The sequence below is a fragment of the Pempheris klunzingeri genome, chromosome 13 (assembly GCF_042242105.1).
Source record: "Pempheris klunzingeri isolate RE-2024b chromosome 13, fPemKlu1.hap1, whole genome shotgun sequence".
NCBI classification, from domain to species: domain Eukaryota; kingdom Metazoa; phylum Chordata; class Actinopteri; order Acropomatiformes; family Pempheridae; genus Pempheris; species Pempheris klunzingeri.
The window spans coordinates 17,273,828-17,290,645 of NC_092024.1; the positions used below are offsets into that span (position 1 = coordinate 17,273,828).

The following is a 16,818-nucleotide window of genomic DNA, read 5'->3' on the forward strand; positions in this document are numbered from 1 at the left end:
TTGCTTTTCATTACAACTATCAAACACTTACTGGACAACAATAAAGAAAAAATATATTGATTCCCTTTGCCGCGTGCCATCAATAATTCAGCCTCTTCCTTCACTAATGCACGGCTGCATTCCTGCACACCAGCTGTCCTCTCTCGGTAATAAAAGGCGCAGTCAGGCTTTTTTTTTTTTTTTTTTTTTTCAATGACATCACATCCAAGTGCGAGTTTCCAACATGGCGTCCAGCCGGGTGCTGGAGAGGGAGGTCCAGGAGGAGCCGAGGCGCGCTGCGACCGCAAACCTCGACTTCTGCCTCCACAAATACTCGCTGCTCATCGTTATCGGACGCACCGCTCACCTCAGACAGACGGCACCCATCAGCGGGGAGATTGAACGAGGTACGTTTGTTCCGACCCGCCTCTTGCACCTCCTGCATGTCTCTTCGCCTTTCTCTGTATTTGGGTGCAAAATTAAGGTACCTGCAAGTTCTCATCGCCTAAATCACCAACGGGGATGCTGCTCTGACCCCGTTGCGGTGTTTATGTAATTTTATCCACCCTACTGACCGAGGATGCGTCATGTGGCGGTGCTCCACCATCAGCATCACCTCACCCCTCCGGCGCACTGTAATTAAAAGCAGTCTGGAGCGGGTGGCTTGTCTTTCGCCTCAGTTTATTGTTATGTAAAGAGAAGCTTTGGGGGAAATGTTGCATTCAGGCATGATGATATTCAGTCAACACATAGCCACTTGTAAACGGTGTGCCATTAACCTCTGTGTGCTTGGGCAAAGCAGTAACAGTGGAGACTGTGGAGGTAGCAGACAGGCACCACAGTGTGTGAGAGCAGTTCTACACTAACAGATGTATGGAGAGAGGCAGCATTTGAGTGCATAATTAATGTAAGAAAACTGCATTGGCTGTAAATGATGATGATGAGATAAAGGAACAGAAACATAATTGCAAGGACAGAGATAAAAAAAAATGTTTTCATGAAGCTTATCAATATTTCACCACTGTCTGGATGAAAACTGTGTCAGCTGCCTTCAAAATAACAGTTTTTTTTTAATGTGCTAAGGAAAACAGCCCTTTTTCAAGCTGTCGTGCATTATTCACATGTTGCAATGTGTTTTAAATGGTTTATTTATTTTACGAGGCCTAGAAGTCTGTTTCATCTTGCTTATATGTTGTGTCACACCCTCACTGGCCACTTTATTACACCTGTACGATCTAATGCAGTGCAACACAACAGCTCTGCTTTCATCTTTAGGAAGCTTCTTTTATGTTTTTTAGTTTTTGTTGCTACTGTCAGGAGGGGGATAATTCTACAGTGTGCTCATTATTACTGTTTATTTAATAGTACATTTTGACTCATACACGAAATACATTCACCCAACTCCCTGATTCCTAGTTTCCTTATATAAAGGAGAAAAAAATTGTATTAGACTCATCTCACATAATCTGGTAAACTGTTCCAAATTTTAGCTTCCAAACACTGACATGATTTAGAGGCAAAATAACATTTTACTCAACAAAATCCAAACAAAAAATGTAAATGGTCATCTTATTTTGTACATGCTATTTGTATGAATGCACAACAAGTGTACATGTTGCAAAAACTAGTTTACTAGTTTACCCAATTATAACCTGTTATAGGATAAGTTAACTATACTATCAACACAGGTCTATAACTGCCTAAAGGCACCAGAGTATTTTCTTGTGTTTGTGAGTGCTAGAAAATGTTGTATTTGTAGAATAAATAATATATACAATAATTAAATATGCAATTCTCAGCTTTGTTTTTCTGGACAATCATGTGTATGTTATGAAGCAATATGCTGACACACATAAAGCCAGTTGTTGCCCCATGTGACCGTTTTATGTCTCCAGGTATTCGGTCATGGGACATCGACTTAAAATCCTGTAACCTGAGTCTCTACCTTCAAGAATTTCTCTCCCATCACACAGCGTCTTTCAAGGGTGCAGGTTGGTAATAGAGTATTTATTTGACTCTTTGCCCCATTATATCATAGAAAGCTCCGTCGCCATGGTAACCCACCGGTTTGGCAGGCCCGGGGTTGACGAGGAAGGAAGGAAGGAAGGAAGGAAGGGAAGTGGAGGAGCTGTCGGGTGATTGTTAAACATGGGTGGGCCCTTTGGGCGGAAAACAATCGAGGCCTTTAACCGAGCGGTGCCACCTCTCTTTCCTACGTCCAGTGTGCAGAGCCAACGACACACATCAGAGTCAGACAGTCGTGTTACAGCTGAGCTGCGAAGTGAGATGAGAGCAGACAACAACACAGACAAGAACAGACACATCTCTGTCTAGGGAGGACAAAATGGCAACCAGGGAGGTCGTCTGTATGTGGTGCATAATACTGCAGGGAAATCTCTTTTAATAAGGTGTAGAGCTGAGATTAGAGAGGTACAGACTTGAAGACATTTTCTTGTTTAAAGTAAAACAAAATCAAAAAAATATTGAGAAAATCAATATATCAATGGTAAATATGTAGCTGGAGAAAGCAGCTTGTTAACATATCTTAGCATAAAGACTGAAAAGGGAGAAACATCTAGCCTGGCTTAGCACAAAGGCAACAAAATCAGCACCTCTTAAGTTCACCAATGAACATGTTGGTTTTTTTTTGAGCAAAAACCGAAGGATTAAAACGACAAGCTGTGGTTTTACAGGTGTTTTTATGTGCTGGACTATTTCTTAACTGGGCCTGTGACTTACTGAAGTCACAGGTCAGCATTTATGCTAAGCTAAGTTAATCAATCAGTTAACTGAAGCCTCATATTTAACATACTGAGTTGAGACTGGTGTTGATCTTCTCATCCAAGCTTATTGTATATTAAAGGCCTAAATAGGTAGTGAATCACCACGAGGCTTCACATTCAAACAAGTTGGAAACCATAAGAATGTGAAAAGTGTAATTCAGTGCAATAACCAGTGAGGAACAGTGACTATTCTTAATTTCTTACTTGAATTAAAGACAAAGAACATTTTATACATATTTGGGTCATTATTTTCCAGTCGGCTGTGTCCGGCTCTCTTGACTGGATATTCACTTCAGACTGAGTTAACTTGGCATCTCATCCTCAAACAGTCCCTCTGACTCAGCTATTCCACTCGTCTTCCTTCCTCCTTTTTTGCTGAAGTAGTCCATCACCCGCACGGTTATCCCAGTTCACTTTCTTTTTGACTCTTTTGAGTTCCCTTCCTATTAGCTTCCAGCTTCTCACTCACTGCTCAAGCTTGGAGAGTTTCCAAACTCTCTCAGCTCCGACTTTCCCCTGCTCTTGTTTGCTCCCTCTCGGCTGTCTGCCTGTCTGCCCCTCTCGTTCTATTCTTTGTTTTCCTCTCTGCCTCCTCAGGGCAGAAGTGTCTGCGCCACAGCACCAGAGTGTTGGACACTCAGGTGCTGATCAGCCCATCTCAGGACCAGGTTCATTCAGAGGTGAGGGGATAAGTCCTGGTTCCTTCAGAGATACACCAAGACCTCGCCAGGTCTTATAAAGATGCAGTGCTGCAAACATTTTCATTTTGATTTATTTTTTAACAGTGTTTTTAATCATAAAAATGAGATGTGACACAAAGCAGAGAATTATGATTTTTTTTGTTGGACTTCCTATTTTAATTCAGTTCATACAGGACTCAATCTTTGATTTCACATGATTGCAGATTTTGCCATACAAATGTGGTGAAGCACTTTCTAATGATTATAATGAGGGCAGCAGCAAATATTTCATTTAAATTGATTATTTTTACAATTATTTACCTGATTAATGAATTATTTATCTAAAAGATACAGAAAATTAAAGGTACCACCAAATGGTTGATATTTTGGCTTGATGATCAAAATAGTTGGCAATTACACTTTTGCCGATTAAGCTCAAAAAGCCCCTTAAGTTATAAACTATACTATGCACTCTCTCTCCCGTTATATTTTGCTGCCTTTTTACTTCTGATTACGCAGGCATACAGTGACATTGCGAAATGTCTCTCTTACTTGCTTGGCCAGGTGTTTGCTCTGCTGTCCAGGGAATCGGCTCATAAGCTGTTGATCTTGGCCGGCCAGAGTGTGGAGGAAAGCGGAGACCTGCTGTTTCACAGAGGACTGTTCTCACCTCACCAACTGAAACAAATACTAACAGAGCAGGTACGACAATGTCTCTCTCGAGGACTTTTATTACTTTGTCAATAAATGTTGAGTTGTTATTTCAGCTGCCTATAGGGTGCATGTAATCTTGAGCATCTATAGAATTAGGCTTATTTTAAAGTTTCAACTACCAGTTATAGCGATTAACTAACAATTATACTCACAATAGTTTAAGCTGATTGTAAAATATAAGATAATATTGTAATATTGGTCAGGTGAATTTGGTTAGTTAAAGTAAATGTATTTAATCAAAGAAGTTGATACGTTGCAGGCTAAATTTAAGCTTTTTCTAATATTGGCACATTTCAGATTTTGCATTCCCTGCAAAGATCACACACTGAACACACAGAAATGATTGAATGTACTTTATTACGATGATGATGAGGTAGTCTACAATGTAGGCTGTTGTTTTCTTATGGTGGATTTTATTGGTATTTATCTGGACCCAATGAATTTCTCTGTGTGGGATAAAAAAACTTGTTCTGATTCTGCTTCTGGCTTCAGTTCAGAGATCAAGAGAGCTCTGCCTCCTCCTCCAAACTCCATCTGACAATTAGCTGTCCCAACATCGGCCAGTGGAGAAAGACCCTCTTGGAAAACCAGCCTCTGCAGGGTCCTTTCACGCTGCACATCAATCCCCCAGAGGTGCTGTCTGCCATGGAGGCGCTGGGGGAATTCACCTCCCTCATCTCTAGTACCCTTTCCCCTCCATCCCCCTTTGACCTCCTGCCTCCCCCCACCACCGTGGGGTTTCTCAAGCTGTCCCGCCCCTGCTGCTACATTTTCCCAGCCGGCCGCGGCGACTGTGCCTTTTTTGCCGTTAATGGGTTCACGATGCTGATGGACGGCGGTTCGGACTCTCAGGCCTGCTTCTGGAAGCTGGTCCGCCACCTCGACCGAGTTGATGCAGTTTTGTTGACGCACATTGGGACAGAGAACCTCCCTGGGGTCAACACCTTCCTGGAGAGGAAGGTGGCTGAGCTGGAGCTGAACTCTGATATGAAAGGTAACAAGTCAAGTCAAGTTTATTTGTATAATGCCAAATCACACATTTTTCTCATAGGTCTTTAGAATCTGCGCAGCATATATGCTTAGATCCTTTCTCTGGATAGGGAAAAACTCCACCTCTAAAAACTTTATGGCAAAAAAAGGTAGAATCTTAAGGAAGAGCAGCAGAGAGAGGTTGCTGTTCCATGAAACATGGGTGGGGATGTTTCCAATCTTCCTGCATGAAGATAATAGAATGAGGAAATGTTGTTAGGAGGATTTTCTTATTTCCTTTTTATTGATATATTTCTCTGTCTTTGTGTTCTTTTGTCTGAACAGATGACTTGTCTAAGAGGCTCATCTCCCCAGAGCTTGGAGTTGTGTTCTTTAACGCCCCCAGCAGGTTGCAGATGGAAGAACAGCCTTGTGAGTGCTGCATTTAAACCTAATGTAGAACTGCACTGATTGAAATGTGACTGTGCAGGAAGCATGAGCTATAATCCCTCCTGTTTATCAAATATATTTACATCAACATGGCAGTGGCATTATTTATAAAGCACATTTCATTACAGGTAAAAAAGTGCTTTACATTAAAAAGCAAAAATAAGAAAATCTTAACATGAGCATGAGCATTATACATGAGTAGAATACAGAATCAGTATTACAGATTACAGTTTACAAATCCATAATCCTGCATGCACCCTACATTCAATTCAACATTCATCAACAAAGCACAATCACTGGAGCACAGACACATACAGTACACGCACACAAGCCTGTGAGAACAAGAAAGGTTTGAGTTTGTTTTTAAAGGTAGTTTTAGTTGTGATGGACACACATTTGCATTGCAATATTTTGGAAGATACACTAGGAGCTACTTTGCTCATCAGCTGGACTCTTAATGTCAGCGACTGTGTCAAGTAAAGTTATCATTTTTCTCATGTCAGGTGTGGACAATGTACTGAAGAGCACACACCAGGCGGCCCTGACCCTACAGTTGTTAAAGAAGTTAGACATCAGACCACAGCCAATGTTTCGGCCACAAGGGGTCCCCATTGAGCCGCTAACCCTGTTCCAGAAGATGGGAGTGGGACAGTTGGATTTATACATCCTCAACCCCGGGAAGAACAGTCAGGAGTACCAGACATTCATGCAAAACTGGCCTGATGGAGTGTCCTCAGCATCAAAATCCCAGACTCTCCCCCTCACTGCCCTGGCCTCAGTTTCTGCCCTGCTTGTGTGGCACCCAGCGTGTCCTCAGGAGAAGGTTGTCAGGGTGCTGTTCCCGGGTGTTACTCCACAGGCAAAGCTGCTGCAGGGCCTGGACAAGCTGAAGGGGCTAGCCTTCCTCCAGAAACCCACGGTGACCACCGGGGACCTGGAGAGGCTGGGGGAGGATAGAAAGACCAAGAGGACAGAGAGCCAGGACAGTGGCAGGTCACAAGGAAAGGAGTCAACACCCAAACATGGAAAAGAACGGGCAGTTAAAGAAGAGGGAAAAGAGTCACTGGTAAGAGAAAAAGGAAAAGCATTAAATGGAGTCACTGCAAGAGATGCTGATAAAACCAGAATCAAAGAAACAGGTGTAAAGCAGAAAGCAGCATCATCAGAGAAGAATACTTCAAAGAAAGGAGGAGGCAAGGATGGGAAAAGGGAGGAGAAGCCTGGCAATAAAGAGGAGAATGGTGCCACGAGGAGTGATCAGGGGAAAAAGGATGTTCTCTCTCCCAAACCAAAGAATGAAAATAAAACTAAGCTCAAGAAGGAAGAAAAAAATGACTCTAAAACAGGGGCAAAGAAAACAAGGAAACCATCTGGAAAAGAGGCAAGTAATGGAAAAAAGGCACACATAAACACTGAACTGCCAAATAAGAACTCAAAAAAACCCGACACTGGGGCCGCGTTAGAAATCCCAGAGCCAGAGGGTCTTGAGCAGCAGAATCAAAAACCGGCGAAAGAGTCTGAAGAGAATCCATGTGGCTCCAAGATGTCTACCCCTGAGGACATGACAGTCGATTTTCTCAGGCTCCGGGAGGAAACTGAGGCGCAGGTGCAAACAGCAGATAAGGGAAAGCAGGAAAGCACTGAGTCAGGAAATGAAATGAGCCTCGGAGGTTTGAGCAAAGAGGCAAGTAGTGAAGCTGCTGATGCACTTGGGGAAGAAGCTGCAGGTGGTGCAGGAATAACAGGAGGAGAGAGTGGTGATAACGGAGGGCAAGGTGAGGCTTGGACTAGAGATAAAGTCGATGCAGACATGCAGAAAGCGTCTGTAGACCAGCCTGGAAATGCTGCCAAACCAGCAACGGTTGTAGGATTCCCATCTCCTTTGAACAAAGAGCCAAAGAGCGAGCGCACAGTCCAGCTAGACTTAACCCCGACTGAATACACCCTCCTGGACGGGGCTCTGAGAAACAGCCCTCCCTCGCGATCCTCTCCAGAGAACCGGGCCCCTGTGAGCCCCGATGAGAACACTGTAGAGCTTGCCTCCCCTGATTCACGGCCCAACAGTGCAGGCCACACTCCTTACTGTCTGTCCCCAGATGATGTGTGGTGCAACAGGGCCACTCTCAGCAGGTTACAAGCCCAGATGGGCGACTTAGAGTCTGCTGATGTCAGCCAGCCGAATGGATCATCCAAGCAAAGTGAGGAGCACCCCAAAACCACTCCAGAGGGCCACACATACACCAGAGAGAAGCACCTAAGTTTCCTTTCTTTGGGTACCTTTAAAGATGGATCTTCAGACCCATCTCCCTCTGTCGCTACCACCACCACTACACACTCCATGCCAGCAGAGGTGAGCTCGCCTCAGTCCACAGAGGTTGATGAGTCACTGTCGATGTCCTTAGAGCAGGGACCAAGCACTTTGAGCCAGAGAGACGGGGATGACAGTGGCCATCATTCCAACTCCAATGGAGGCCATTTTCTGGGGATGTCGTTGCCAATGAAGAAACCTCAAAGATCTGTAGGGCAGAGCTCAGAAATGGGGCGTCCTCCCGCTCCTAACACACTCCATTTTGAGACGTCAGCTCACGATGTGGATCTCTGTCTGGTTTCCCCCTGCGAGTTCAAGCATTTCAAACCACCTGACTCCATCTCAGGTGCGAGCGAGCCCTCCAGAGGAGCCTTCGCTCAACATCATCACGGCAACAACAACAACAACCCCAAGGACATGTCACCCAGCGAGTCCAACGCCCCCGTCTGCACGGAGGACTGCCCGTCCACCACAGCGGATGGAGCACTGGACTCAGAGGATGAGTCGTGCAGTGAGCCGTCGCATTCCCCCCACGACCTCTGCACCAGTCAGGCTCTGCCCCAGGACCCTCTTCCAGCCCCTCTCAGGGACAGTCCACCCCTGCCCCCACATCCTGATGCCTCCATGCCCGTTCCTCAGTCTGACTCTGATGCTCATGGGAAGAGAGCAAAAACCACTGGCATGCGAGGGAAAAAGATACCAGCTGTGAGTTTGTCTCATTAGCATACAAAATGATGTCTGTATGATTTGGTGTACAAGTTCTTGTGTTATTTAGGCTAAATGTTTTAGTCATTACATGATTTTATTATGGCTGGAATCAAACCTCAGCATCCCTCTGGGATCATCACGGTTGCCCTCATTGTGTCCTCTTCAAGTATTTAGTCGTGGTCACGGGACTACTACTGTAATTAGAATCACAGACATGACATTAAAACATATTTGACATTTTTACACATCACATTTTGAACTATAGGCCAGGCCCTCAACAGGTACTGTTTACTTACTCATCTGGTTATTTCTACTAACTTTAATTAAAAATATAGAAATTTGACACATAAAAACAAAAATAGATAAAAACAAAATAGGTATTTTACATACTAAAGATTTTGAGTCACATGTTTGCTAAGTTATTATGATTTTGAGGATATGGCTGGAGGGAAATCTAACATTGAAGCTTGTACACAATTTTGCTTTATTGTTACCAGGTTATTGAGGCCTCCCAAAGATCAGGCTCAGGGAAAAGCAGGACAGGGAGCCAAAGTGGAGTCGCAAAAGGGAATGTCCCATCTGCTCGTACGCCTTCCTCCAGCAGCCGCTCAACACCAGCAAAATCCACAACCAATCCAGGTATAAGATGTAAATAATGTAAATTATTGTAAATGCCACAAGATGCCATTTCTATGGTGTAGACTTAAGTGTGTTCACTGATTTCAATTGGACTGGTGTTTTGGTTATCAGCGGTTCCTCCCCTCTCTCCTGTCACAGGCTCTAAGTCTACCTCTGTGGGGGAAGTCAGTGTGTACGTGGACCTGGCCTATATTCCCTCTGGAGCCTCGTCTCCAACAGTCAACGTCGACTTCTTCAGATGCATTCGCTCCTCCTGTTACATCATCAGCGGCAACAATCCAGAGAGAGAGGAGCTACTGAGGGACACGCTGGACGCACTACTGGATGGCAAGATATCCTGGCCTGACGCCATGCAGGTAGAAACACACACAGAACCTCTGATAGTGAAAGAGGATCATACAGGGTTAACGGTGGATAAAGAATTTATGCAGATTTCAACTAATCAAACTGATTTTAGTGCCCGTTGTAACATTTCTTATTACGTTAATAATCAAAGAAAGGTCATAAATGTGATAAACTTTTTTTTTTACAACACAGTGACACCACAGCCACCAACATTTTTAAAGGTTATATATATATATATATATATATATATATATATATATATATATATATATATATATTTATTAAAGGTCCCATATTGTGCTCATTTTGAAGTTCATACTGGTATTTGGAGGGTTAGGGTTAGGGTTAGGAGGGCCTGCTGAAAGGATGCAGGATGTCACATGTTCAACAGATCACACATTTTGTGAAAGGTGGAGCCAGACAAAAAGAGAGAGGACGGTGTTTTCTCAGAGTTTGAGGGTTTCTAGACACGCCAGTGGCACATATTTATGTTGAATAGACATTAAAATGTGGATTTTGCATAATACAGGGCCTTTAACATTTTCCTTTCATATGTAGAAATGCTGTAAAATTGGCTGCATTGTTCCTTAAATTGATATTTAAGTTCTTCTTTGGCAGAAGCAAAACCAACTTAAGCTGTGTTTATAAATGTATAGGTGTTTGATGGGAAACAAACCACATGGCTGCAGTTTATCAATGTGTCCTCTTCTCTGGATCTCCAGGTGACAGTGATCCCTACCTTTGAGTCGGTGCTGATGCAAGAGTGGTACCAGCAGACCCTGGACAGACAGAGGGAGCTGGGCATCACAGTGCTGGGATCCAACAGCACTGTCGCCATGCAGGACGAGACCTTTCCTGCCTGCAAGATAGAGTTTTGAGGCAAATTATTAGAATGCAGAGATGGCGGAAGGAGGGTGAATATGAGCTAAAGTATGGAAATGTGTGTATGTGAGGGCATAAAAATGAGACAGAGTGACAGAAATATGAAGTTAGAAACAGAGATTACGACGAAATAAAGAAAATATATGGGCCTTCTTTTGCAAGAACACAGTTGAGTGGGTAATGGCATGGGGCGATCACCCCATCCTCTCCTGGTTAATCACTTCTTTGTGGGCTACCTTTGTACCAGCAAGCCCTTGTTTGTCTTTATCCAAGGAGAAGAGACATTTCTGAGAGGAGTATTGCATGAATATTTTTGACCCATGACCCTGTGCAAAACAGGAGAGGAGATCACACAAGAGAAACTGCAAGAGAAACATGTCAGGCTGCAAACATGTGGATCCACATGAAGCTGATGTTGTAGATTAGTCAATATAGCTAGCAAACATGGGGTTAAAGGCACCATGTGTAGGCTTGTTTTCATTACAGTCAGCACTGAGGTGTGATAGTAGTCTGTGCTAAGTGTAAGAGCCCATTTTGCTGCCTTCAGTGCAACATTCATTACATGATGTTAAAGGAATTCAAATCAGCAAATCAAACAGCTGCAGATAGTCGTGAATGGCAGTGGAGTGGAGTGTGCAGACTTGTGTTCATGAGATCATTGGTCGCATCGTATTTCTTTTATTATATTTGTCTGATTAGCACGGAAGATGTCTATATCATAAAAAGCATCTCAAGTTGTACCTTTAATGAAATAACATTCTCAGTGTGTGGTCAGGTGTTTGTTGTGAGCTGTAAGCAGACATAAGGTGAGCTGTGCTGTGTGTTGTAACTGCTGACTAAAGTTGTGCCACCGTGGCTTCACTGTTGACCTCAAGATCTCTGCAGAGAAAAAAAAACGGAGCAGATGTGTCGTATCTGAGTGAATGATAATCGCCTGCTGGTTCTGAGATTACTGATTCTGAGTATGCAAAGACAAATCTGTCAGAAGGGATTAGAGTACCAGATTAAATTTAATAGCATTACAGCTATCATCTTATTAAGAGTGGCGATTAATTGTAATCCATTACGAGTGCTTAAAATCATACTTGTCAGGAAACAGGCAGCAAATGCTTTTGTGGAAATAGATGTTTACTTGTTCCTTAAAAGTGACGACACGTATGTTGGTTGTGGATATGATCGTACACTTTAATGTAGACAAATATTTTGCACAGAATAAAATCACGATGTCGTCACAGTGGGTGGCAAAGACAGTTTTCCAAAATTGTACATACGAATACATTAAAAATCAGATGCTATTTATCTTTGGAAGAAAGTAAGATTGAAAGCGAATATCTTCAAGATCACACTACTGAATTACTGTTATTAAGTCAATTACAGTACTTAGTAATGCTTTGTTTTGTGGGTTCACAATTTCCTTACAATGTAGAAAGTCTCTTGGAATTAAATATATCATTTGGTATTAGTTAAGGGAAAGCAACTCATTCCAATTAATTCAGCATGCAATTTATCATATATAAGTAGATATATGTAGATTTTACAATAATAAATTACTAATCAAATAATATTTGGTTTAAATAGAGCAGGTACTCTGAAGAAAATTACTCTGCAAATCTTTAACTATATGAATGTTTACACTCTCAACTAACTCTTTCCTTTTAATTGCAACCAGATTATAATACATTTTCCAAGACTTCCCAGGAAATTATGAGGAAATTGGAGATTAGTAAAACAGAGCACTTTATAGTAAAGAAAAGTAATTGACAAAACAAAATGTAATGGATTACATGTATGTCCATGTCCACGGCTTTTCTTTCCTCTTGTCCCCGTCTAGATGTCCGACAACAGATGTCATATTCTGGTGAGATGTAAATAAATCACGATTATATCTGTTGCTGTTTTGCCTTGAAAAGGATTAGTTTGCATCAATACCAAAGCATGAGATCTCAAAGACACCTCTGACCATCGTCCCCTCCATCCAAATGCTGCCTCCAAATACAGAAAAAACTCATTTTGATTCAGTATCTCTAAATTATCTGAAAAAATGTTTTGTAATTATATAAATGCGCTGTTAAAACTTTATCATGAACTTGAGCTATCATAGAGATTTGTTTTATTCTGTTCAATCCTATTTTTTTTCCACACTTTCTTAGACAGTAATTATGTTACACACATTGTCCAACTGAAATTCACGATAACCCTAACGACCACGCACGCTTGTCACACCTTTTTTTATACAAAATGCTGCCAGATTAAATGGCTTATTTGGACTTCAAGAGTTGAACTAGGCCTGTAATCATGGGTAACAATTACTTGAACTCCACAGTAGCCAGTGAATTGTAACTATGTGTATGTGTCCCGCATGTATAAAACACTGTATGTGCTGTATGTTGTTTCATTCATGATATTCATGAAGACAGAGAGAAAAGCACTGTGGGAGAGTGGAGGCAGAGCGTGATGGGAACCTTTTACTTTGTAACTGTCTGTAAATACATACAGTAACAGTATCCAAATGTGTGGGTTGAGGGGGGTAATGTATGAATAAAGAATGTGCATCACCATTCAAAAGTGTCTTCAGCAGTGTTGATGTTGGATGAAAGTATGACTAACCCACTCTTTATGTGGAGTTTCACTGGGCTATGAGTCTTACATTTTTTAGCATCTCAAACAGAAAACTAAACGCAGTGTCTCAGAAAAATCTGGGTGGAGTCTCCCACAGTGCTCACCCAACACTTTCACTTGTGTTTTGACCTCGACAGAGAAACAGAAGGAACTGAACTACAAGCAGCTGCTTTTCACGTTTATTCTTCTTCTACTGAAGGTAAGTAATATATGGTATAATAATAGTATTGCATACTGTATACTCAGATGAAACACGTATGTATGTGTTATTGGTCAGGTTTTAACTATGCATCTAGCATTTGTTAGGTTTTTTTGTCCTGTTGGTGAAGAGTTACTTTCACTTTCTCTTGGGTTGAATTGACCATAAATACACTAAAAGGTTATAAGTATAATGTTACAATCAATGTTTCACATGGTTCTCAGTGGATGAAAAGACTGAATATCAAATTTTTAATACAAAAGACAGCACATGTAAATGACCTCCATCACTGGAAAACTCTAACTAATGTCAAAGTCCATCTGTTTAGTATATTCATCCAAACACCTCCAGTTGTTCTAAAGAGATCCTGTTACTGGAGAACAAATACGATCCACTAGACTCTACAGAATAAAAAAAAAAAAGAAATTTCTAATCACGGTGCTGCATCCTCAGTTCTGTCTCGATAGGCTACGCTCCACCATGCCTGCAGTCACGTCCAGCCTGTCTAAAGATCAGCAGCAGAAGCTGCTCTCTCTCCTGGGTCATGTCAGGCTCCACCTGCTCTACAAAGCCAGCGTCCACGGCTTCACTGCTGCTGCTTTCCACAGCCGCTGTGACAAACAGGGGCCCACAGTCAGCGCTGCCTACAACAATGCTGGGTTCGTCTTCGGGGCGCACACCTCCAAGGACTACACCCAGAGCGGAGAGGCCGTCCATGATGAGAAGGCCTTCCTCTACAGCGTCAGCACAAAGGGAAACCAACCACTGAGGGTGGCAGGTATCAGCGGACAGTGTGCTTTCACAGATGAAGCCAGCGGCCCGAATTATGGAGCTCTGGTGTTCCTGCATGAGGACAAACCTGAGTGCCAGTCCAACCCGGGGACAAGCTTCAACTTTCAGGCTGCAGCTTTTCACGGACAAGACCTGAAACTGACTGAGTTTGAAGTGTATCGAGTTGAAGGTGTGTGACGATGAGGACTTTCTCTCATTGAATACAGAAAGCACATTTTCTCCACATACTTTCTGGTAGTCTTAGAAATACATGGCTGGTCTTACTTATCTTGAATTAGCTTATATTGTGATTAAAATATGCAAGTAAATGGACTAATAATTTCATTGTTTTACTAAAGTTTACTGTAGTGAATGAATGGTTAACACTGAATTTATATTCCACATGCAGATTTGGGAGATCTCCTGGCCAAACCCTGGAGGACCATGCAGTGGACTGCTGAGTGCGTATATATATCTTTTTTATATGTCCATGCTATTCAACTTTACTATAAGAAATAAAACATGTACACTTTTTATATTATCAATGTAAGATTCTCACTGGTTTTCAGTTTCAATTTAAGCTTAATGGATAACTCTTGTTTGCAGCCGTGAATGGGCGGCAAATGAGCTGCAATGGCTGCAATGTAATCCTTGGGGGCAATTAAAACTCCATCAAAGTACATCTGCTAAAAGTGTGCTACTGACAGGCTCAGATTGTTATTTGCACTGTCTGACAATGTCGGATGTAGTTGACAATTGCCCTGAAGGACTACATTAGGACTACATTGCAGCCATTATCACATGTCTGCCTTCCGTTCGACAGAGTTATCCTGTAACAGCAGCAGTGGTTTAACTTCACCCCTGCAGTGATGTAGAAATGTACTCCAGGAAATGTAGGTACGCTGTGACATCACTGTTGGGTGTGGTTAGGGGTGCAGCAGACAAACATGTAAATGTCTGTATGGTTTTTGTTCTTTCTAGGAGAAAGCAGCAGTTGATGAAGGACATTCAGTGCTATAAGCCCAGCATTAAAACAGTTCATCAAGCTCGAGTTTTGTTACTGGGACCAGTCGGGGCTGGCAAGTCCAGCTTTTTCAACTCCATCAACTCAGTGTTTCGAGGCAACATGACATCCCAGGCCATCGCTGGTACAGCAGGGAAGAGTGTGACCACTCAGGTGCTGACAGAATTTTAAAAAGAGCTGCATTTTGTAGGTCATATGAAGGTTTTCTTTGACTGCTTGATTCCACATGCTCTAAGTATACAGTTTGCGCCATTAAATTACATTTCATGTCTCTTCTGTAGTTTCGCACATACGACATCAAGGCAGGTAAAGGCGGGGGAAATGTTCCTCTGACCCTATGCGACACAATGGGGCTGGAGGAAAGCGCTGATGCTGGGTTGGACATTGAGGACATATTCAGCATCTACAAGGGTCACATTAAGGATCGCTATCAGGTTTCCTACCATTCTAATTACCTACATCTTCATACAACTGGTATAGTAGTAAGAATTTAGGATATACGCGCATACCTTATTAAAAAAATAATAACAAATGGATCTATCGATGCTTTGTTTGTTCCTCAGTTCAGCCCCTCCACTCCTCTCCTGGCAGATGCTCCTGGCTACAAGCAGAGGGTGACTCTAAAAGACATGATCCACTGTGTGGTTTATGTGATCGACACCTGCAAGGTCTCTCTCCTCACCCAAAAAATGCTGGACAAGTTAAGTGCCATCCGGAAAAAGACCAACCAGCTGGGTTAGCAGTATAATAATGTTATTTTCAGAATGGCTCAACCATTTCTTGTTTTATTTGCAAATCAATGTTGCCTTTTCCTGCTGTAATGATTCTATTTCCTCCCCAGGGTCTGTGCACTTTGATGTTATCTTCTCCTCTACTTGAGTCCAGTCTTTTCTGTTCTGTTTTCTTCTGATGTCTCTACACTTCTGATCCCTTATTTAGGAATTCCCCAGATTCTGTTGATGACTAAAATAGATGAAGCCTGTCCGATGGTGGCAGAAGACTTAAAGAATGTTTATCACAGTGTTTACATCCAGAAGAAGGTAACTCTTTTTGTTTTACAGCCATATATTGTCACATTAAGATGTTTAGAAATCACCTTGGGAAGAGTGATGCTAGAATCACTGAGGTGGAGACTTGTTTTTGTGGTGTTATTGATAACTTCATCCTTGTTCACGTCTTTTACTGTCTTTCAGGCCCGGGACTTGAGTGAGTCTGTGGGCATCCCCTTGTCCTGTGTGCTGCCGATGAAGAGCTACTGTGAGGAGGTGGACCTGGACCAGGACACTGACATACTGCTGTTAACTACTGTGAAGCAGATGCTGAACTATGCAGACAACTTCCTTGAGAACCAGGTTATTGAGGAGCATGAGATGAATGATCAGCTGGAGCTCTACAGATCCAACGATCTTGACCGTCCAACTTTATCACGAGCAAAAGAGCAACATACTATTTGAAAGACAGAGCACGAGCATTTTTCTCAAAATGAAAAATGAAATGCATGCTTGTTTAAAGGTTTATCCATTTCCTTGCAGTTGCTTTTATTTGGGCACACACTTGCTTACTTCCTGTTGAGCTGTGCTAATTGTATATTTAAATGCAAATGCAAATGCAAAAAATAAATCGACAAACGTCTTTGTTGTCATGAGCGTCTTGCTTGAACTTGCATGGCTGTTTTGAACGCAGGATTTAAAAACTCCTGTGACTTTCAGTTTTACAACACGTGAGATTATTCAGACTTTTCTTTCCTT

General features: G+C 42.3%; 2 protein-coding genes across 3 annotated transcripts; both read left to right on the top strand.

Moving 5' to 3' along the window:
• The first annotated feature begins 106 nt into the window (after nt 1–106).
• On the top strand, nt 107–12,996 carry LOC139212435 (microtubule-associated protein 1S-like). The gene is given in 10 exon segments (XM_070842976.1): nt 107–386; nt 1,875–1,970; nt 3,360–3,442; nt 4,007–4,144; nt 4,649–5,150; nt 5,471–5,557; nt 6,079–8,588; nt 9,089–9,230; nt 9,369–9,586; nt 10,298–12,996. Coding segments are annotated over 10 exon segments (4,212 nt in total). The 3' UTR covers nt 10,454–12,996.
• Nucleotides 12,997–13,211: 215 nt separating this feature from the next.
• LOC139211765 (interferon-induced protein 44-like) lies at nt 13,212–16,567 on the top strand. 2 transcript variants are annotated; one of them, XM_070842134.1, is made up of 8 exons: nt 13,212–13,275; nt 13,729–14,236; nt 14,456–14,507; nt 15,028–15,223; nt 15,352–15,504; nt 15,634–15,805; nt 16,010–16,110; nt 16,264–16,567. In XM_070842134.1, exons 2-8 carry the CDS (start codon nt 13,756–13,758, stop codon nt 16,522–16,524), a joined length of 1,416 nt encoding a protein of 471 aa, XP_070698235.1. In that variant the 5' UTR covers nt 13,212–13,275; nt 13,729–13,755; the 3' UTR covers nt 16,525–16,567. The 2 variants fall into 2 exon arrangements, with proteins under 2 accessions (XP_070698235.1, XP_070698236.1); XM_070842135.1 differs by having other exon boundaries at nt 13,224–13,275; nt 13,743–14,236.
• The last annotated feature ends 251 nt before the right edge of the window (nt 16,568–16,818 follow it).